The sequence below is a fragment of the Dysidea avara genome, chromosome 11 (assembly GCF_963678975.1).
Source record: "Dysidea avara chromosome 11, odDysAvar1.4, whole genome shotgun sequence".
Classification (NCBI taxonomy): Eukaryota; Metazoa; Porifera; class Demospongiae; order Dictyoceratida; family Dysideidae; genus Dysidea; species Dysidea avara.
The window spans coordinates 16729587-16752419 of record NC_089282.1 but is presented as its reverse complement, the minus strand read 5'-3'; the positions used below and the strand labels follow the sequence as shown (position 1 = coordinate 16752419).

General features: G+C 38.7%; 3 protein-coding genes across 3 annotated transcripts in view; all 3 read left to right on the top strand.

Moving 5' to 3' along the window:
• The first annotated feature begins 1609 nt into the window (after nt 1-1609).
• LOC136237727 (zinc finger protein 862-like) lies at nt 1610-3046 on the top strand. Its single transcript, XM_066027941.1, has one exon. It carries the CDS (start codon nt 1610-1612, stop codon nt 3044-3046), a length of 1437 nt encoding a protein of 478 aa, XP_065884013.1.
• A 331-nt stretch (nt 3047-3377) lies between these two features.
• LOC136238760 (uncharacterized) lies at nt 3378-4440 on the top strand. Its single transcript, XM_066029346.1, has 2 exons — nt 3378-3978; nt 4027-4440. Exons 1-2 carry the CDS (start codon nt 3378-3380, stop codon nt 4062-4064), a joined length of 639 nt encoding a protein of 212 aa, XP_065885418.1. The 3' UTR covers nt 4065-4440.
• A 2445-nt stretch (nt 4441-6885) lies between these two features.
• The window catches only part of LOC136237726 (protein NLRC3-like), a 29575-nt gene continuing 13627 nt past the window's right edge, over nt 6886-22833 (top strand). The window contains exons 1-4 of the mRNA XM_066027940.1: nt 6886-6913; nt 9510-10223; nt 16725-17401; nt 20162-20219. Of these exons, the coding sequence (XP_065884012.1) occupies nt 6886-6913; nt 9510-10223; nt 16725-17401; nt 20162-20219 (1477 nt within the window). The remainder of the gene's footprint in view (nt 6914-9509; nt 10224-16724; nt 17402-20161; nt 20220-22833) is intronic.

Genomic DNA, 22833 nt, shown 5'->3' with positions numbered 1-22833 from the left:
GAACTCTCTACAGAGTGATTTCTTTGTAACTGAACTCTCTACATGATGGTTTCTTTGTAGCTGAACTCTTTACAAGGTGACTTCTTCTAGCTGAACTCTCTACGGGGTAATTTCTTTGTAGCTGAACTCTCTACAAGGTGACTTCTTCTAGCTGAGCTCTCTACAGGGTGATTTCTTTGTAGCTGAACTCTCTACATGATGGTTTCTTTCCAGCTGAACTCTCTACAAGGTGACTTCTTCTAGCTGATCCCTCTACAGGGTGATTTGTTTGCAGCTGAACTCTTTATGTGGTGGTTTCTTTGTAGCTAAACTTTCTACAAGGTGACCTCTTCTAGCTGATCTCTCTACAGGGTGATTTGTTTGTAGCTGAACTCTCTACAGGCGACTTGTTTGCAGCTAAACTCTCTACATGATGGTTTCTTTGTACCTGAACTCTCTACAAGGTAACTTCTTCTGGCTGATCACTCTACAGGGCGATTTGTTTGTAGTTGAATTCTCTACACGATGATTTGTTTGAGGCTGAACTCTCTACATGGCGGTTTCTTTGTAGCTGAACTCTCTACAAGGTGACTTTTTCTAGCTGAACTCTCTACAGAGTAATTTGTTTGCAGCTAAACTCTCTACATGATGGTTTCTTTGTAGCTGAATTCTCTACAAGGTAACCTCTTCTAGCTGATCTCTCTACAGGGTGATTTGTTTTTAGCTGAACTCTGTACAGGTGATTTGTTTGCAGCTAAACTCTCTACATGGTGGTTTCTTTGTAGCTGAACTCTCTACATGATGGTTTCTTTGTAGCTGAACTCTCTACAAGGTGACTTCTTCTAGCTGAACTCTCTACAGGGTGATCTTTTTGTAGCTGAACTCTGTACAGGTGATTTGTTCACAGCTGAACTCTCTACATGATGGTTTCTTTGTAGCTGAACTCTCTACAGGATGACCTCTTCTAGCTGATCTCTCTAGAGGATGATTTGTTTCTAGCCTCTACAGGTGATTTGTTTCTAGCCTCTACAGGTGATTTGTTTGCAGCTGAACTCTCTACATGATGGTTTCTTTGTACCTGAACTCTCTACAAGGTAACTTCTTCTAGCTAATCCCTCTACAGTGCGATTTGTTTGTAGCTGAATTATCTACAGGGTGATTTGTTTGCAGCTGAACTCTCTACATGGTGCTTTCTTTGTAGCTGAACTCTCTACAAGGTGATCTTTTCGTAGCTGAACTCTCTACAGGGTGATTTGTTTGTAGCTGAACTCTCCACAGGATGGTTTCTTTGTAGCTGAACTCTTTGCAAGGTGACTTGATTGTAGCTGAACTTTCTAAAGTATTAACTGGTTGCTGCTGCTACTCCCTACAGCGTAACGTGCAGTGTAATAGAAATCTATAATGGAGTAAATTATGAACTAGGTGAATGCTCTATTAGGGTGACTGTTCTATTAGAGTATCTCGATCTCGCATTTGCTACATGGAGTTGGCTTTGGAATCATAAGTCAGTAGTTTGTAAACCAATTGTTCTGTACTACTGCAAGCAGTGCGCAAAATAACGGTCGGTCACCGGACAATATCCGGAAATTATTAGCACCTGTCCGGACGAAAATTAGAATGCACGGAAACTATGTCTGGACATTCTGATTCGAGCAAGAAACGAGTGCTAACACGTAGAACAGTTGAAAAGTGGATTGTAGAGAATGATAAGGAGTTGGATACAACGATATGGCTGAAATATGAGATGGTACCTGGCGACCGCAAGCACGTGTCTGCTCTTAAGTGTGGGGTTTGTATACAGTTTAACGACCGACTAATTTCGCTGCGAAATTATAACCCGGCTTTTGTCAATGGATCAAAGAATACAAGAACATCGGCATTTAAGGAACACGCCGATATGGACATGCACGCGCGTGCTATGCTGCTGTACAAGAAACAACACTCTACAAATGTGTGCGAGTACGCACCAATAGCTAAAGCTATTCTACAGCCATCGATGGATGAATCAACTAGGCTGAAACTGAAGCGTAAGTTCGAGATCGCTTACATGATGGTGAAGGAAAATCTAGCTTTCAAGAAAATGAAGCCTTTGTGTGACATGGAGGAGCGGCATGGAGTGGAAATTGGTGCAAGCTATCGAAATGATATTGGCTGTGCTTCATTTGTAGAATCCATCGCTACAGACCTCAAAGGAGATTTAAAATATAAAATAGCAAAAGCCAAGTTTTTTTCTCTGTTGATAGATAGCAGCACTGATTGTGCTAATGTAGATGAGGAGCTTTTTTTAGTTCTGTATTTTGATCCCTACTCTGGTTCAGAAGATGGCACGGTTCATGTGAGGGATAAATTCTTTGCAGTTCGTCATCTTGCACGGGGGACTGGAGAAGGTCTTTATATTTGTGTCAAAAAAACTCTGGCCTACATGGGTGTGACTCCATTAGAATGGCAGTGCAAGATGATTGGGCTGGGGTGTGATGGTACTAATGCCAATATAGGAAGTAGGAATGGTCTTAAAGGATATCTCACGGAAGACATTCCATGGCTTATTGTATCTTGGTGTCTTGCTCATAGGCTGGAGCTTTCTGTTAAGGATGCTTTAAAAGACACATTTTTTAAGGAGATCGATGAGTTGCTTTTACAAGTATACTATGTATACGAAAAATCACCCAAAAAGTGTCACGAACTAAAGGAAATTGTGGACAATCTCAAACAGTGTTTAACAGACACAGAAATGCCAACTAAGGGGGGTACCCGACCACTTCGGGCAAGTGGGACAAGATTTATAGCACACAAGGTGTCTGCTCTGGCAAGATTGGTTGACAGGTATGGGGCTTACCTTAGTCACTTAATCACGCTATCACAAGATACAGCAGTTAAATCATTAGATAGACAGAAATTGAAAGGCTATGTCTTGAAGTGGAGGAAGTCAAAAGTCTTATTAGGTTGTGCTCTTTTTCATGATGTGTTAAAGCCTTTAGGAATACTTAGCAAAGTGCTACAGGAAGATGAGTTGTGTATTGTAAGGGCAATAGAAGCGATGGTTAAAACAACAAAAATGTTTGGATGAGCTAAAAACAAAGAATTTTGAGGACGTCCTAACTGTTAAAAAAATTTTGACCAGAATTCAACAAAATGAAATACCCACTGATACAGGCACTAAAACAGTCTACTGTTATCAAGGTGCTGATTTGCGCTATCATTCTGAGGCTCTATCTACTTTGAAGAAAAATTACAAGGTTTGGATCACTGCTATTGATGAGTGTCTTGTGCATCGACTGAAAGCACAAGAGGAAGAGCTTGCACTGTTCACACATGCTGTGACACTGCTTGCAACTCATGGTTGGGAGAGGACTGCTACTCCTTGTTTTGGGCATGCTGCATTAGACGTCGTCAGTCATATGTTTGCCATTCCTTTAGAGAAAGCTGGCATAGATACGTGTGCTGTACAGGAGGAATGGGATGATATGGTGGAGTATAGCAAACGGTATCTTAATCTGGTGCAAGATTATAAGAATGTTTGGTGGAAATTGTTCAATTGTGTGGACTCCAAGCGTTGGTCCAATGTATTAGGGCTAATAGAGCTTTTGTTTAGTCTCCCACTGTCTAATGGTCACTTGGAAAGAGTCTTTTCTCAGCTAAAACTGATCAAGACTGATCACCACACCAACTTGTCCGAGAATAGGCTAGACCAGCTAGTGAGGATTAATGTTGAAGGTCCACCATTGGAGAAGTGGGATGCCTCCAGTGCTATAGATACATGGTATAATGACAAATCTAGACGGTTGACTGCGAGCAGTAGAGCTACCAGTACCACAGGTCATGGGTACAAGGATACTCCTACTGAAAAAGGTGACAAACATGCTTTTTCCTTGGATGAATGGAAGGATTGGGTACAAGTTAGCATTGATGAAGAGCCTAATGATGATGATGATGATGATGACGACGAGGAGCCTTTAAGTTTTGTTGATGATGAGCCTTGTGAATCTGGTGATGACGAGCCTTGTGAACCTGGTGATGATGAGCCTTGTGAATCTGGTGATGATGAGCCTTGTGAATCTGGTGATGACTGTGTGATTATAGAGTAAGTGTAATCCACACCAGAATATACAACACCTTACCTAATTGCATATCATAAGTTTGTGATTTGCATTTTGTGATCTTGTAATATTGTTGTGCAGCTGTATTAGACAAGTATGTAGCCTTTTGCTTTTTGTAGTAGTGTAAAACTGTCAGTCTCTGTGATGTGTGTGTGTGTGTGTCTCAATATCAGATACTTAGTTGTAATTCATTACATTGTATTTTAATTTACACCATGAATTTTATAACCACTGTGCATACATGAACTTTTTAATGATATAATATAAATTTATTATGAAATAGTGATGATGATCATTCAAAGTATATGTCCGGACAACTTTGAAAATGTCCTTCCAACTTTTATTTTGTCCTGACAGTAAGTCAGGTGGGGTCCCAAAAGTTATTTTGCACACTGGCAAGGACTTTCTATGATGACTATTCCAGCTACATACCAATTTTCAGCTCACTGCTCTAAGCGGTTTGCCTGGTAGGCATGAAAATTATTGTTATTTTTATTCACGAATCTCGATCGTGCAATTCTTACACACCTTCGGTTTCATGTCATATCTCCATAATCTTAATTTCGATTGTTTTCAAACCACCAAAAGGCACTCCTACAATGGTTGATCTATCCACAAACTTTTTATTCCCGCCTACCACCCCCAGCACAAAAGACATGTGTGCTGGACACAACTGAAACAACAATAATGTAAAAGTCCCTAGGGCCACTTACAAGGCCCAGTTCCGGGGAAGCATTAGATGATCTGTAAGAGATGGAACGGCTTCCCCGGATGCACATAGTTGCAGATCTTAAAAGAGAAAAGGACAACAAACAACGAAGCCATGCAAGAGTGCTGCTGTGTTACGCCTGGAAAGTAATTCGGCTAAACGGCGATAAAAAGTGACTGCTTCCTTGTCCATACCCCCCCCCCCCCCGGTTGTTGAGAAAACTAAAGGAGTGAAAGATGCCAACTCCACCTCACGGACATGATCACCATACTCCCTCTTCTTCTGTTGCTCATGACGTCTATATACAGATGGAATAGAAGTATTGCGGTAGCTCTGTGCATTTGGATGAAACACCCTTATGTCAAAAACGTCACATTGCCGCCGCCCCCAAAATCCACGAGCATGAATATCAGCTCTGGCATCATCTTGTCGGTTGGCAGACTGAGGAGTAATTACTTCTCCACTGAGAGATTGAAGATGTGGTTCGATGGCAACCTCATTACATACTTTAGACAGTAACTCAGCTGTGATGTCACGTAAATCATTATGACGCACGAATGTTAAGCACCATGCCGACATATCATGGCATGATCAGTAGAAATTGGCACCACAAACACAGTGACTAGGAGTATTCAGTAAATTCCAATCATAACGCAGGTGGAGTGCATCCCAGAATTCCTGTTTAGTTAGATGGAAACCTTGATCTTGTAGTGGCAGGGCTAACAACCACGAAGAGGCTCCAGGTTCGCTATTTAAATCAACAGTTCTTTGAAGTTGTGTAGAGAAACTGTTCCTAATCTCCAGGGCATGTTCCTTAGTTGCCATACACCTGCTCTGATGGACCTGAGCCTTGATGGATCGAGTATCAGGGGGATGAGCACAAACAGACTGTTTAATGATTAGTTCTTTCAAAGGAGCAGTAATTTGTTGAGAAGCAGCAAACTGTGAATCACAAATGCTAGTGGGATTGACTACACCCAAGCCACCAAAACAACAGGGAAGAGAAAACAAGGTACGTTCAGTATTGGAACCTGCAGGACGTCCACTGAGTGAAGGAAGAAGCCGCAAACTGATAACATCTTCCAATGGCTGATAAAAGGAGCTAATACCAGGAATAGTTCTCATCAAGTAGACCCAACGACCAATCAACCCATGGGTGAATGCACAATAAGCAGCATGTGGCCTACTAGTAGCAATCTCTGCTAAAGCAGAAACTTCGATTCTGCAGTCCAAGACTCAACCTTAGTTGTGACATACTCTTCAGCAAACTCCCTTGAACCCAGGGCAGCACCAAGATGTCGCTGACCATGTGCAGTAATCCTTATATTTGTATTAGCGAACATGGTCTGTGCAGAAGAGAGATGTTCTGGCTTCACAATCAAAACTGTTTTGGTAGCATTCGTAAAGTAGCCATAGTCTGGTCCAACCGATGAAAGATGCTGCCACCAGGTTGATAGCGTCGACAGTGATCCAACTGCAGTGGCGTCATCTGCAAACCAAGCTTGAGAAGCACCACGGACAGCCATTCAGAGATGCCTAATCAAGGGAACCACTGCCAACGCATACATAGCCATTGCAAAGGGGTCGCCCTGTGTTGTTCCCTCAGTCGAAGGAATTTCCCCCTCACCAACAACAAACAAACGAACTGGGGCACCATAAGTATTTTGCAGGATCAATGAAAAAGATGGACAGAGCATTGAAATGTTATGTAGTGCAGCTTGACGATTGATACAGTTAAAAGTATTTGAAGCATCAACAAGGAGAGCAGCTTCACATTCATTATCACCAAACATCTCCTTCTATCCACAAACTGATTTTCAACTCATTCCATGAAGCGGTTTACCCTGTAAACGTGACAACAAATCAATCTTGTTTTACGCGAATAATCAATCATAACTCCTGACCCATTCACCGAATTTGCACCAAATTTGACAATAGGATTCCTCGTTGGACTCCCTTTATGTGTGCCAAATTTCAAGGCGATCGGATTACGCGTTTGTGTTTTATAGCAATTTTTCAAAGTGTGCGAAAAGACGAAGAAAAATAAGAAGAAATAAATGAAGAAATAAAAACGAACTTTTGGGCACTCGTATCTCGGAAATGGCTAAGGCGATTTTCTTCAAATTTGGTATGTGGGGTGGCTTACCTGGCGGGCACCTCTGCAGCAAAACTGATTCCAATTGGATGAAGGATCATGGAGCTACAAAGGTGTGAAAATCGAGTTTTCTTTCTTCCTGTCAATATACTCACGGTGTGGCGTGCCGGCTTCTTGGGCCGCACGACACACTATTGTGTGTCTTGATCTGCTGCTTTTTTCAGGGTGCCGATCCGATACCGATATACAAAACACAAGCCGATATATGGTTTTTCCGAAATCTGATCCAATTATCAGTGCAACACTAATTAGCACCATACTATTGTTGCAACACTTTGAAGTTCAATCTAGTAGCTATTTCATCAAATCAGAGCCATTTTCGTATCGATCAGTGGTGTATTTGTAGTATTAACTTAGTTTTTCCCCCAGGTGGTCTGCGAGCAGGCTAGTATGACTGACTCGCACCAATCATCATCATAATCATCTTAATAAGTGCTACTAGTGAATTTAAAAATTGTTAATTTAGAAATGGAAGTAGGGATCAAGCGATAAAAACTACTGAAACAAGTGATTTGAATGATGGCAACTATTACAACATAGCTTTGTGGGGAAATCCTTACATTGGTATCTCACCACGTCACCATATATGTTCAATGCCAAAGTAGGGATTTCCCCACAAAGCTATGTTGTAATAGTTGCCATCATTCAAATCACTTGTTTCAGTAGTTTTTATCGCTTGATCCCTACTTCCATTTCTAAATTAACAATTTTTAAATTCACTAGTTTGTTAACTTTTTTTGGTATAGGTATATAGCTATTATTGATCTTTGGCACTGACTGCTCTATTAGAGTATCTCGATCTTGCTGCTTGCTTTATGCAAGCTGATCAATTACTAAATTGAAAGGCATGCAGGGTTTCTATCTCCTGTTTTCTACAATTAGTTACAGCTGGACCATTAATAATGGGCGTGGTCCACTGATCGTTAAGTACGAGCGCACGCTCTGATTGATAAGGGCGTGGCAGTGTGTTCTTACTTCACTAGGCTGTTTGATCGCTTTGCAAGTGTTGCTATACAGGCATCTACTTGCCCTTACAGTACGGAATCCGTTATTAGTTTTGTGGCGTCCGAATACGGCTGCTCTAAGGAAAGTGTCGATACGAATTATTAACGCCTCCGTGACTGGAAAAGAAGAAGACGATCCGTAATTGAAGATAAAAGGAAAGGCAAAGCGCAGAAGGCAGACACTCGTCGGAACCCGAAAAGGCACATCCCAGCAGCGAGTTAAATATTGTGGCAAAGAATGGTGATCCTTCGCTGCTTCGTTTGGCCTGTAGCCTTGCGAATGTGGTCAGGCTGGCAGGCAGGCAGGCTGGCAGGCAGGCAGGCTGGCAGGCAGACGAAAATTTCTGTTTTAGCGATTTTTTAGAAATAAAATTCCAGCACTTTTCTAGTCGTTTCCTGATATATAACGCTAGAAATAAAGTTAGAAACTTGAAGACTCTTTAGTAAAAGGTTTATTTGCTGTGTGAGATATTTCTAGGATGATTTTTGAGGGATCGAAATTTGAGGTGCGCGCCAAATCCATCCCGATCCCTACTTAAACAGTACTATCGTACTGTTTGATATGCTAGCAAACTTGTGATACAACAGCCTGGAAATCATTTCCCAGTAAAAAGGTGTAGGATTTGGTTTTTGAAAATACAATATAGTAAAATCCACTCAAAAACAGCCAAGCTGTAAAAAAAAAGAGTGGGGCCCTCAAAATCCTGGGTGAAAAAGTTGTGAAATCAAAGGTGGCAGCCAAGAAATGACTGCAATGATGTTAATGCTAAAAAATTTTAATAATGGCTGTGTGCATTGTTAAAATTTATTAGCATTAATAAGTAAAACTGATCTACCAAATAAGTAAAACTGATCTACCAATAGAAAATCTAGATTGTTTCAGAACATTCTATGTGTGTTCTATTAGATGATTTCAGTGAAAGCAAAAATGTGCGCTCTATTAGAGCATTAGCACTAGTGTTGCACCAATATGAGATTTTGCCGATATTCCAATAACCGATATTGAATAATGTTTCCAAGCCGATGAATGTAGCCAATCTGATATATACTTATTAGATATATATAACACTTCTTATTGTTTTACTATCATGCACTACTCCAGTTTGTTTCAGTACTTTTTATCAATGTGTTATGGTAAAGGAAAAGTGAGATATGGTGATAATTGTCAGCAGGAAAGTCCTAACTTCCACAAGCAATAGAAATGATCCAACTTGATCAAGGATCATAGAAATAAAGAGTAATGAAACTCAAGAGGTTGCCTATACCTTGTAAACATATGTACTTCAGTCACGCAATATTAAACTTTGGCAGACTATTACTATGGAATGGCTTGATCCATTTTGATATAATTTAGTGTGTGGCCTGTCCTTCCTGGTGGGCAGCTGTAGTGCAAAAAATGGTGCTATATTTGGAGACAGAACCATTGAAAATTGCATTTTCTTTCTTCCCGTTAAATATACCCACGTTTGATATGCCAACTTACCATGTATTTTGGTGGCATGACACACCCATCATTTATCTTGATCTATAACTATAATAATTATGTATATGTATTACTTTTCTAGCATATACACCTGTAGCAGTACAACAAAACATACTTGAAGGATTGAATATTAACAACTGCAGAATTGACATTGCCTTTACTCGTATCAGTTGTAAATTATTGTATTTATTAAAAGGCATCATTTCTGTTGATGATATATGTTTTGCTTGCTTTACAAATGCCAATACTGAGTTAGGAATTGGATATCCTGAAGATCTTAAGCAAAACTTAAATGGAGCAAAATCAGTTACAGAATTCTTCAACATTTTGAGCAATTATCCCACCCACTGGAGTTGGATTAACATTCAAGTTATGGAAAAAATAGCATCTCTTAATGATCAAGCTATAAAACTAGTTGAACATTACAAGACTGTAATGTATGGTAAAAAGCTTGTAGATATATTATCTGAAGTGAAACATCCTGATTTCAAAATAGATAAAGAATTTTACTCAGAAATTAAAGAAAAATGGAATAAACCACTCAGTGACATCACCTTCAAAGACATTCAAGATCATAAATTGTGTGTTGGAGAAATTTTTGGTGTAAACAGATCAGCAATTGTACTCATACAAATTGCTAAAGGATGTGTGGAGAATCACTGGTTGATCCCAAGATCATTAGTACATTATGCTTATGGTGAATACCAAAAGAACATAAACAAACTGGCAAATTTTGATATCATTTCAATTGAATTTATAAGCACTACTACTTTGCTGCAGATAGCTGCTTCTCAAGGTATAGCTGTGTGTTGTATATAAATTCACAAGGTTGTGCATGTCATTGGTACTATAAAAACCATGGCCTAGTGTGAAACTTTCAACCCCAGTATCCACTATCTAGGAGGAATATTACTTTTGCAAGCTGTTATCTAACTATTATAAACTTTTACACAATTATACATACTATTAATCTTTTATAGCTTTCTATAGTTCATTTTTAACATGTCTATTACTGGAGGGGGTGTGGTCCATCACTGAAACTGCTTTATGAGGGCTTGATGTGACAGGCATTTAATTAACAGTGAAAAAAGTAATGTATAGCAGACCTCATAAGTTATCAGGATTAGTTTTATACTTTAAAGTTGAAAAAGACATACATTCTTACAAGAATAAAAAGCAACCTTGAGGCTTTGTCGATAGAAAATTGTTTAAGAAAGCATGATAGGCAAACTATTTAAAAAAGACAGTTCAGAAGATACTTCTGTAAAACAGTGCAGCCTTTAATTTTAAATTTAGAATGTCTCAATGTGACGGTCACCACCCTTTTTGCACTATCATATTATTTTACTAAACACAGTAATTTATCAAGAGAACTTGGTTCAGTCCAAATCTGCCACCCTCATTGGTTGATATTCTCAAAGACTACATGTTATGAGTTCCTCAATCCCAGATACGTACTCTTGTATGTGGGTTGTCCACATAAATTCTAAGGTGGCAGCCTAGAAATGGCTGGAATAATCCTTATTCCAATCAGTTAAATGGCATGGCTAAGCTGTCATCATAATATTGATTAGCTTTAGCATCATTGTAACAATTTCTTTGTATCCGCCTTTAATTTTACAACTTTAAATTAATTTGAAGGACATTCCCCTTTTTCACAAACCTGTCAGCTTTGGCATGAACATCACTTGATTTTGTACAGGAATTTGCAAGCACCAAAGTCAGGATTCAGGCTTGCATGCTTTTACGTGACTGTATTTTATTTGCTACATAGGATGTGTGTTGTTAAAGATGGCTGCTTTATTATTGATATATAGTTTTTATAATAAGTTTCTCTAATAGAACAGTTGTGCACTCTAAAAGAACAATCATAGAACCTCTAACAGCTTTTATAAGTTTCTGGAGCATTCATTGTCGTATTGACTATAACTTTCATTTACATACATAAAGTAAAACTCTAATTTATTAGGTAGGAATTTAAAGTGGTGAATAACTGGCAGCAGTGAAAGAGTGGTAAGAGATTTAGTGTTTAGGTTTAGAAGTACTTGGTTCAATTCTATGCCAAATTTTTTGTGCACATCTGTTCGTCCTGTGTGGCTGTTCTATTAGAGTATTTGATTATGCTTTGTTATACATGTCTGGTTTTTGGTTTTTAACTCTGAAGTTAATATTCCTATCTATCTACAATGGTTGACTAACTGTATATTGGGGATCATGGAGGTTTGGAATTTTTCTGGCCAAAATATCACCCAAAGAACCAGCTTTACAATACCATCCTGGTGCTTTGACAGTATTGGTTACAGTAGGTATAACCAAGCCCAAAAGTGCCTTCAGTATGACCTTAAATGCTTCCAATAGATTGCTACTTTTTTTTTAAATTTAATGGAATGTTCTACTGACTGACTGACTGCCTGCCTGCCTGCCTGCCTGCCTGCCTGTCTGCCTGCCTGCCTGCCTGCCTGCCTGCCTGCCTGCCTGCCTGCCTGCCTGCCTGCCTGCCTGCCTGCCTGCCTGCCTGCCTGCCTGCCTGCCTGCCTGCCTGCCTGCCTGCCTGCCTGCCTGCCTGCCTGCCTGCCTGCCTGCCTGCCTGCCTGCCTGCCTGCCTGCCTGCCTGCCTGCCTGCCTGCCTGCGTGATGCCTTCAGACAAGTTTAACCGAATAACGGCTAAGGCTATGGACTTGATTTTTTCACTGTTTGATGTTGCTTCAGTCTGACAGGTGCCTTTTGACATACTACAGTACATACTATAGTACATACAATGCATGCATCATGGACTTACAGCCTGTTTATACTACAGGTCACTCTGGATGAGATCGATCCGGAACAATTTTTTAGCACTGTTTGTACTACGAAGGCCAAACCTGCTCCGATCACCAAAATAACTTAAACCCACAATCATAATTTTCATTGAAGTAGAGATTGTTGATGGAGTTAAAGGATTTGTGTGCTCTGTTATCGTAACGTTAGTAAGCACGATAAAGTTTTCAGTGTTGGCGACAACCTCTCAATTCTATGGAGTTGGTTAAGTGTTCATTCGCACGCATACCTGTTTGTTTTTTAGTCCTTTTGTTGTTCTTGAGGCTGTCCTTCCGTATCGTTCCCTAAATACTTTGCTGTTGCTTCATTTCATCTTTACAGTTGCCATTTTGGCTGTAGTTCTCCGTATCTTTATCCCGCTTATTAGAACCAAATCGAACTACAGGTTCTCACCTGTTTATACAGGGTGAGTAGAGCGAACTAGTTCGTACCAGACCCACCTCCCTAGCAGGTCCATTTCAGAGTGGTTTGACATGGTTCGGTTCGATACGGTATGCGTTTCCACTGACTTGGAAATCGCTCTGATTTGAGTTAGTTCGAACTAAATGGCTAGTGTAAACGGGCTGTTACAGTACTTTTGTTAGGCTTCAGCCAAATATGCTTTGAAAATTGCCTATTATGCTTTTGAGCAGTGCTCAAATATCCAGCCTATTGTGCTCAAACTTATACTCTCAAAATCAAGATTATGCTCTAGAGCTGACTGTTTTATTAGAGTATATTTGCATTTCCTGACTGCTGTATTAGAGTAAGTGACTGCTCTATAAGAGTATCTACATCTTATTTTTGTAAAGTGTGAATAATCAGTCAAGAATTAGTAAAAATAGTAACACTGCAAGGTTATTTGATGTGAAATGCAGTAATAATGTGCAGTATGTTCATGTTGTGCAGTATTTTTGGCACACGTGTTGCGCGTTTTAATTAAAATTCTTGAAAATTGTCCTATTATGCTGGTATAATGCTTGATGCTTTTGCTAGCCTATTATGCTCAAAATTATGTCAGCATAATTGGCACAAGCCTAACTTTTGTGCCCCATTTCTTTTTGCTGACAGCCCAAGGTGTCAATTCACTATAGCACAATGGCTTCTGTAGGTTTATAAACAGGTTTTTTCCATGGTGACTGGATTGATTGCAGAAGCACTTTTTCATTTGTAATGCTGTGAATAGCCCTAGCTGTGAAATGGGCTGAACATGATTAGGATCATAGAAAAACATAGGAAAACAAGGCAGGTCACCTATATCTGAAGATATACTAGTGGAGATTTTAATCCCTAATTTATTCATGGGTATAGGCTGAATCAGGGATTAAATTTCCACTGGTATGTATATCTAATCAAAAACAGCCCAAGCTGTAAAAAAAGGTGCGGCCCCTATAAAGGCCATGGTGAAAAAAGATGTGAAATGCAATGTGGCAGCCAAGAAATGTCTGTGATGGTAGATTAATGGTAAAAATTTTAATAACAACAATTAATGTGAATTTGTGTTTCAGCACCAAATTCACCTGAATTGTCGTTATTAAAATTTTTACAATTAACCTACCATCACAGACATTTCTTGGCCACCACCTTGGATTTCACATCTTTTTTCACCATGTCCTTTTTAGGGGCCACACCTTTTTTTACAGCTTGGCTGTTTTTGATTAGATATCACTCCTTTTTGTATTTGTGTACTCCAAAGCCAGCCATAGGTCGACTATGGGGCTTTTTTAACCTATCCTTTTTCTTTACCACAGGAAGAATAAAAAGACAAAGCAGATTTTTAATACTTCAACTGTTTTGATTTTATCAGTAATTATATACATATATTTATTACATGTGTATTATTCCCTACTGGATAACTTGTTCGCAGCTGATCTCTCTACTATGGGACTTGAAATGTAGCTGAACTCTCTACATGTTGATTTGTTTGTAGCTGAACTCTCTACAGGGTGATTGTTTGTAGCTAAACTCTCTACAGGATAGTTTCTTTTGTCACTGAACTCTTTACAAGGTAACTTGTTTCTAGCTGATCTCTCTACAAGGTGATTTGTTTCTAGCTGATCTCTCTACAGGATGGTTTCTTTGTCACTGAACTCTCTACAAGGTGACTTGCTTCTAGCTGATCTTTCTACAAGATGGCTTCCTCTAGCTGATCTCACTACAGGTTAATTTGTTTGTAGTTGAACTCTCTACAGGGTGATTTGTTTGCAGCTGAACTCTCTGCAGGTATTTATCTGTAGCTGAACTCTCTACAGGATGGTTTCTTTGTAGCTGATCCAGGTATGAGCTGATCTCTCTACAAAGTGACTTCTACTACAGGGTGACTTGTATCAGCTGAACTATCTACAGGATGATCTGTTTGTAGCTGAAATCTCTACAGGATGATTTATTTGTAGCAGATTTCTCTACAGGGTGATTTGCTTGTAGCTGAACTCCCTACATTGTGTCTAGTTTCTAGCTGATCTCTCTACAGCGTGATTTTTTTTTGTAGCTGAACTCTCTACAGGGTGATTTGTTTGCAGCTGTACTCTCTGCAGGGTGATTAGTTCCTGGCTGAACTCTCTACAAGACAGTGTGTTTGTAGCTGAACTTTCTACAAGGTGACTTCTTCTAGCTTAACTCCCTACAGGTTGATCTGTTTGTAGCTGAAATATCTACAGGGTAATTTGTTTGTAGCTGAACTCTCTACAATGAGACGTGTTTCTAGCTGATCTCTCTACAAGGTGACTCATATCTAACTGAACTCTCTACAGGGTGATCTGTTCGTAGTATAGGGTGATTTGTTCTTATCTGAAGCCTTTACAGGATGACATGTTTCTGGCTGATGTCTCTGTAGAATAACTTTTTTGTAGCTGAACTCTCTATAGGATGGTTTCTTTGTAACTGAACTCGCTACAAGGAGACTTGTTTCTAGCTGATCTCTCTACAGGGTGAATTGTTTGTAGCTGAACTCTCTACAAAGTGACTTCTTGTTGCTAATCTCTCTAAACGGTGACCTGATCTCTCTGCAGAGTGACTTTTGTCTAGCTGAAATCTCTAGAGGGTGATTTGTTTGTAGCTCAACTATTTACAGGGTGATTTGTTTGTAACTAAACTCTCTGCAGGGTGATTTGTTTGTGGTTGAATTCTTTACGGGATGTTTTCTTTGTAGCTAAACTCTCTACAAGGTGACTTGTTTCTAGCTGATCTCTCTACAAGGTGACTTCTTCTAGCTGATCTCTCTACAGGGTGACTTGTGTCTAGCTAAACTCTCTACAGGGTGATTTGTTTATAGCTGAACTCTCTACAGGGTGATTTATCTGTAACTGAATTCTCTACACAGTGACTTGTTTCTAGCTGATCACTCTACAGGGTAATTTTTTGTAGCTGAACTCTCTGCAGGGTGATTTGTTTATAGCTGAACACTCTACAAAGTGATTTGTTTGTAGCTGAACACTCTACAGGGTGATTTGTTTATAGCTGAACACTCTACAGGGTGATTTGTTTGTAGCTGAACTCTCTGCAGGGTGATTTGGTCATAGCTGAACTCTCTACAGGGTGATTTGTTTGTAGCTGAACATTCTACAGGGTGACTTGTTTCTAGCTGAACTCTCTACAGGGTGACTTGTGTCTAGCTGAACTCTCTGCAGGGTGATTTGTTTGTAGCTGAAATCTCTACAAAGTGATGTCTTCTAACTGAACTCTCTCTTGTTTCTAGATGATCTCTCTACAGAGTAACTTGTCAGTAAAGCTGAACTCTTTACAGGGTGGGTTTTGGTTGTTAAATTCTCTACACGATGACTTGTTTGTAGCAGAATTCTCTACAGAGTGAATTGTTTGTAGCTGAACTCTCTACTGAGTGACTTACTTGTAGCTGAACATTGTATAAAGTGACGCATTTTATAGCAATTTTTTGCCAGTGTGCGAAAAGACGAAGAAGAAAAAAACGAAGAAAAAAACCAAAACTTTGGTTGCTTGTATCTCAGAAATGGCTTGAGTGATTTCCTCAAATTTGGAATGTGGACTCCCCTAGCTGGCAGACAACTCTGCAGCAAATTTCGTTCCAATCAGATAAGGTATCACCGAGATATAAAGGTGACATTTTCTTTCTTCCTACCAATATACCCAAGGTGTGGCGCGCCGACTTCTTGGGCCGCATGCTAGATATGTATCTGCAGGTGTAGGTGACCTCCCTTATTTCCCTTAATTTTTTCTAGTTCTTAATTTTCCTTGTACTTGTATATTATGTTATTTGTACCCTGTAAATTTACAATGAATTGAATGCTCAAAACCATACAGACTAATTTAGCTCAAATTTGAAAAAGAAGGTGTCCTATCCAAAATCAATTTTCATTGCAAAAGTAGTGTTGTATTATAAGTAACCTGCACTTATGTGAAAATCACATTTTCCTGGTTCCTGTATAATTAGACATTTGTCTGTCACACATACCTAAGCTTTTTTGTCTGCATTACACACTATAATGTTTCTTGGTTTAAAAGTTTGTTGCTTGGTTTCTTTCAAAGATATTGGACCAGCTGGTGTAAAATTATCTGAAGTTAAAGTAGAATTTGCAAATATGACTGAAAGAATTAAGGACGTATTACATAAAACTGAAGTATCTGTGGATTTATTGGTTAAACAGTTATGCACCATGTCAGCTGTAAAGATGAAAGAAGTGCCTATGTTTGATGAAGACATGTTTGGAAAAATAAAAACTGTAGATGAATTGTGGAGAAAATTAATGAATTATTGGGATATTTTTGATTATGATATACTAACTTTTGTCATTGACATTACTGATTGTGCAGAAGCCCAAGAAATACTGGACAACTTTCTAGCCAAAATAGATATTTCTGCATTTGAAGATACAGATCTTGCGCTCCACAGTGAAGTGTATGAAGAAGAGGATTTAATGCAACCTTTGTTGAGGATAAAGGTTGATGCAGAAAAATACACACTTAACATAAAAAGACAGATCAAGGATATTGTATCCAAAATATTTCATCTAGAAGAATATTCACTTTGTTTTAGTAATATCAAGCACGATTGTTTCGTTTACCATATTTCAAAAGCAACAATGTTGTACTTGTTAGACTTTAAAATCACTGGTAGAATGATGGCTGATTTTGCTACATATTGTATCATCTTCCTTCAAATTAATGATATGAAAGTGAATGTCCCATCAGATATTACTGACATGGTAAGTGATAGCTTTTGTATTTATGCATTCATTATCAAGAGTGCAGAAACTTCTTTACAGAAGATAGTATAGTACCTCTGAAAAGTACATGTTTTTCCAACACAGTTGCCCAATACTAAAGTATAACTCTTAAAGATTCTAAAGTGCATGCTTGCGAATGCACATAACTTGCATTACAAACAGTGGCATAACCATTGACACATCCAGGGTACTCAAAAAGCATCAAGAAATTGAATACAGTTTAGTACTGCAATAAATTAAGACACTCTAATAGAGCAATCACCTACTGCTATCTGTCTTAGCTAGTCATGTTTGCGTAATCTTTTTAAATGGCTACACTCTTGGGAAAATATTTGAAATGTGATGACAAAATAAAATTGTACAATGCAGTTTTTCATGATCACAACTATCGATCCCTATTCTTCTTGTTCAAATTTATTTCCCTGGCTTCTGAAATTTTCCATATCTATGGACAAATATACAGTAAGGCAGTATATTAGGAAAGAACTGGGTTTTTCCATCCAAAATTATTACCCTAAAACCAGCCTCAAATTCCCTTCATGACAGCTTGGCAGCATCGGTTAGGCACAACCAAGCCCAAAATGTCTTCAGACCAACCCCAAACCCTTCCAAAATGTTTTTATGGGATTTTATGTAACAGAATTTTACACTAACTGATTCCTCTAGCCAAGCATAACTCAACAATGGATAAGGCTACAAGCTTGATCATTTCACTGTTTGATGTTGCTTCGTCCCAAAATGTGTGCCAACCACATGCAATACATACAATACATGCATCATGGACTTGCCTTTGTGTTCTGGTTCTTTTTGCTGACAACGCAAAGTGTTGATTTGCCACAGCATGATGTGGCTTCCCTGTGACTGTGTTGACTATTTTTCTGTAATGACTGGATTGATTACAGAGATGTTTCTTGTTCTGTTCTTTGTTTGTAATGCTGTGTAACAGGCAAATCATAGAAAGCATAATGGCTACCTTCCTTTCTGTTACATAATTGATTGCTAGTTCACACGTTCTGATGCAAATTACTTCTATGGCATTTCTGGTGCCATTCTTGTAGTATGTGCTGGTTCATTTGCCATAATTATGTTATTAAAAGGTAAACTAACAAGTAGAAGGAAGAATTAGGAATTTTAATTTGGAGTTGGGATCAAAGGAAAAGTAGCATAGCTAAAAGTGTCATGGTGAAACAAGGAAGGTTGTCTATGTCTGCAGATATACTAGTGGACTTTTAATCCCTAATTCAGTCATGGTTATAGACTGAAGTGTAGGAATGTAATGTCCACTAGTATGTATATATCTACAGATATAGGCAACCTTCCTTGTTTCACCACTTTTTAGCTATGTATTCCCTTGTTTCACTACTTTTTTTTTCTTTGATCCTTAATCCAACTTAAAATTTCTCTTCTACTTGTAGTTTGTAGTATGTAGATCTATAGCCCACGAGATGCGGAATTTAGCAGTAAAATTTTAAAATATTCCTTCCCAAGTATGTGCTGTATGTATTAAGTTTGTTTCCTAAAGCATTTGTGAGATACAGAGGAGCAGATACTGCATTATAAGAAAGAATGGCACCAGGAATGCCACCTGTTTTAAAGATGTTAACGAGTATTGTATGTTTCAATGACTTACACTTTGAAATAGCATGGTCCTAACACATTGAGCATCCAATTTTGGATGGCAATGAAATTAATACATTCCAATATTGGAAGACAAGGAATATCTAATTTGTGGATGAATGGCAACAAATGCATTCCAGTTTCAGAAGACAAAGAACATCCACTTTTGGATGAAGTTTGCACAATTCTTCACTACATAGAGAGATGAACAATAATCATCCAAATATGGATAATTTAAATATTGGATGAAAGTGTGAGGTCAAAAGCATCCAATTTTGAAATTTGACTATACCTGGAGCAATGCCATAAAAGTAATTTTTGCATCAGTACACGTGCACCAAAAATCAATTACATAACAGAAAGGGAGGTAGCCATCACACTTTGTTTTCAGCTATGCTTCGCCCATTACGCAGTGTTACAAATGAAGAACAGTATGAGAAGCGTCTCTGCAATCAATTCAGTCGCTATGGAAAACACAGGTGATTAGCCAACACAGCCACAGGGTAGCCACATTGCGCTAATGTGAATCGACACCCTGTGTTGTCAGTAAAAAGAACTGGAATACAAAGGAGGACAAAGGCAAGTTCATGATGCATGTATTGTATGTACTACGGTGGCAAAAAGGCACATCTCAGGACAAAGCAACATCAAACAGTGAATAAATCAAGCCTGTAGTCTTATCCATTGTGTTGAGTTATGCTTGACTGGAGACATCAGTTAGTTAGTTAGTTAGTCAGTCAGTCAGCATAAAATTCTGTTAAATAGAAATTCCACAGAAACTTTTTGGAAGGGTTTGGGTTTGGTCTGAAGACATTTTTGGGTTTAGTTATGCCTAACCAATACCGCCAAGCTGTCATGAAGGAAAATTGAGGCTGGTTTTAGGGTGATATATTTGGCTGGAAAAGCCCAATTCTTATAATCTCTAAGTAGTAACTTTAATAGTGTTATGCTATTGGCAATTTGTACTGTAGTTGTAATTAAATATATATTGTACATATGTGTATTTTTGCTGTGGGTACAGTTTACCCACAGAACTTTAATGCAGATTTGTCTGCATTAAAAAGCCTGTAATATAATTTAAAAATAAATAAAAATAATGGCTATGCTTTATGTTAAATATAGGACAGAGTATTTCTATGGTCGGGAGATTCAATAGGGCCAGATGGAAACAGGAACATAGGTAAGCATGGTGACCACTGTGCATTTGTGTGTATATGTACACATGTTTGTTGTAATTCACTCGTTTGCAGTAGTTTTGGAGATAACTCTGCATACCTATAATTACAACAGTTGCACATATACATACTGTACCACTCAAATGTATCGTCATCTCGCAAGAGTGCAAACAATTTAAAAACTCACGAGTATTCATCCCAAACGAAATGAGATGAATACTTGTGAGCAAAATGGATCCCACACCTATTAATTAGCGAGTTCTGTAATTGCTTGCACCCTCGCAAGACGGAGTTACATTTGAGCAGTGCTGTATGTACATGTATGCACCATCCAAATGATGACAATATGTCATCGCCCATAGCAAGGTATTTGTTGGGATTGATTACCAGTTCAAACAAAGCAACCAACTGTTAACAAACAGTAAAGAACTTGTACAAAGCACAAAAGAACAATTCACAAAATAAGTTATATTGAAATTTTACACCTAAAGCTGTACAAAGAAAAGAATGACCTAATGCATGAAGACTTACTAAACCAAGAAGTGCAATAACTGTACAGCTACTAAAAGTGTGCCCTAAATAAATACAATACAGTATGTCACACATTAAAAAAACCAACATTAGCTTAGAATGGTTGGCTGTGGATGATTATTTTTGTGTTAAAGGTCCAAAATACACTTCAGCTATGTATCATCAATCCTTGCAACCAGTGGGATAGGTTGGTGCATGTGGTTTAGTAGCACATTTTAGTATATTGTGATTTGTCAATAGACTCCTTCCAAAAATACATCATCACTTAGCACCATCTTTCCAACATTTTGATTGGGGCCACTATCAATAATCACGATTGTGTTACATTGAGATACGGTAGTGAAAATGGCTTGAGCAGAGTGGTATTGTTGAACAACTGGCCATGTAAGTCTTTGTGGTTGTAAATGGTTGGTTAATGTTGGTCACTTACTTGTTATTCTCCCACTTGGTTAATTATTGGTCTCCGTTGCCTTCTCCTCCCACAAACTGATGATTGTGGGGGTGGTTTGGTATGTGTACAGGGTCTTGACTGTCTTTTGGCTCCTTGAGGAATGGGCTTTACTTTTGATACAACACATACTTGGGTACAAGGAAGAATTTGGTGTCGGGATTTGTACCAAGTTCTTTGTACTCAAACATGACTATGGGGCTACAACCTGATATGCAGCAGCCATCCTAGGTGAGACCCCATTCCCTCTATCAGGAATTGAGGTGCTGCATAGCAGCCAGAGCTAGTATTGCTTTATTTGTGAATGGCACAGAAAGGGGCACAAGCCTGCAATAAGGTTGGGCAGTATATCAACAAATCTTCAATTTTGCCTAAACAAGTGCTCGCAATACCATTTTCCCATGTATTATGCCTTTGCAGTATTATCACCTAGGCAATATTGTATTTCACAATAATTTTCACATTTACGTATCATTTATTTTGTGTCTCTTCTAGGCCTCATATTTGATACATTTCATGCATATTATTGCTAACTATATCAATTGGTTAACTTGTTAGCTACGAAGTTGTGTTTGTAAACTAATTCTGAGTGAAAACAAGCAGTCATATGGACTTTTCTAACTATGTGGTTGTGCTTCAATTTTCACATGCAATATTGCAATAATCACATTAAATGACTCATGCAATAAATGCATATCACAGATTCGATATCACCCAACCCTAGCCTGCAATGACAACGGTGTGGCAGAATGCAGGTGCACCTCTTTTTGTCTTGCAACATCTACCAATAAAGCAGGCAGCATGTTGGTACTCCATACATGTGCCCATCAAGTGTTGTTACTCCCTGTGTGGGAGGGACAGCATTTGCCGGCTTTTATAGTGTGCTGACTTCTGGTAGCATTCATGTCCCTTTAAAGGGGATAGCATTAGCTACGTGTTTGATATGGTGGCTGTGACTTTGGTGGTGAACCAACAATTTCAATGATGTGGTCTGCAGAGTGGATGTCTAACAGCACCATCTGCATTGGTAGAGAATAATGCACAGCACACATAACTGTAGGTAGTGTAGTGAGCTATGTGACCTGCCATTATGCAGTGCAGTATTTATACACACATACAGGTCATGCATGCCCACTTCTTTATACAAAAAAAAGTTAACGCTCACTTATACCTACATATACTTATCCTCCACAAATAAAAACCATGTACATACACACACAAAATATATTATAATATAAATTTGTATGTGCAGTATCGGCACATATCAGGGGTCCTAATAATTTTTTTTTTAAACACTGCCAAACTGATTGTACAACATAAATTGGTCCTGAAAATGTACTGATAGCAACTAGTTTGAGTTTTTCATGTTCAAAATGTAGTCATGCCAAGTAGTGGAACCATGTTCTAACACAACATATGTACAGTTTCTTGGTCAAGTATGGCAGTGTAAAAGGTGCTCCAAGCCATCAACATGAAGTTTCATGCATTCTGCATAGGTAATTGACACTGGATGACGTGGTTTTAAATACATTTAGCACTTCCATAGCCAACAAGTACAAGTAGAACCACAAAGTTGGCATAAAGCTTGTGGCTACTAGCTAATAAGTACAAGTAGGCTGGTGACCAAACCTCAAAGTTAG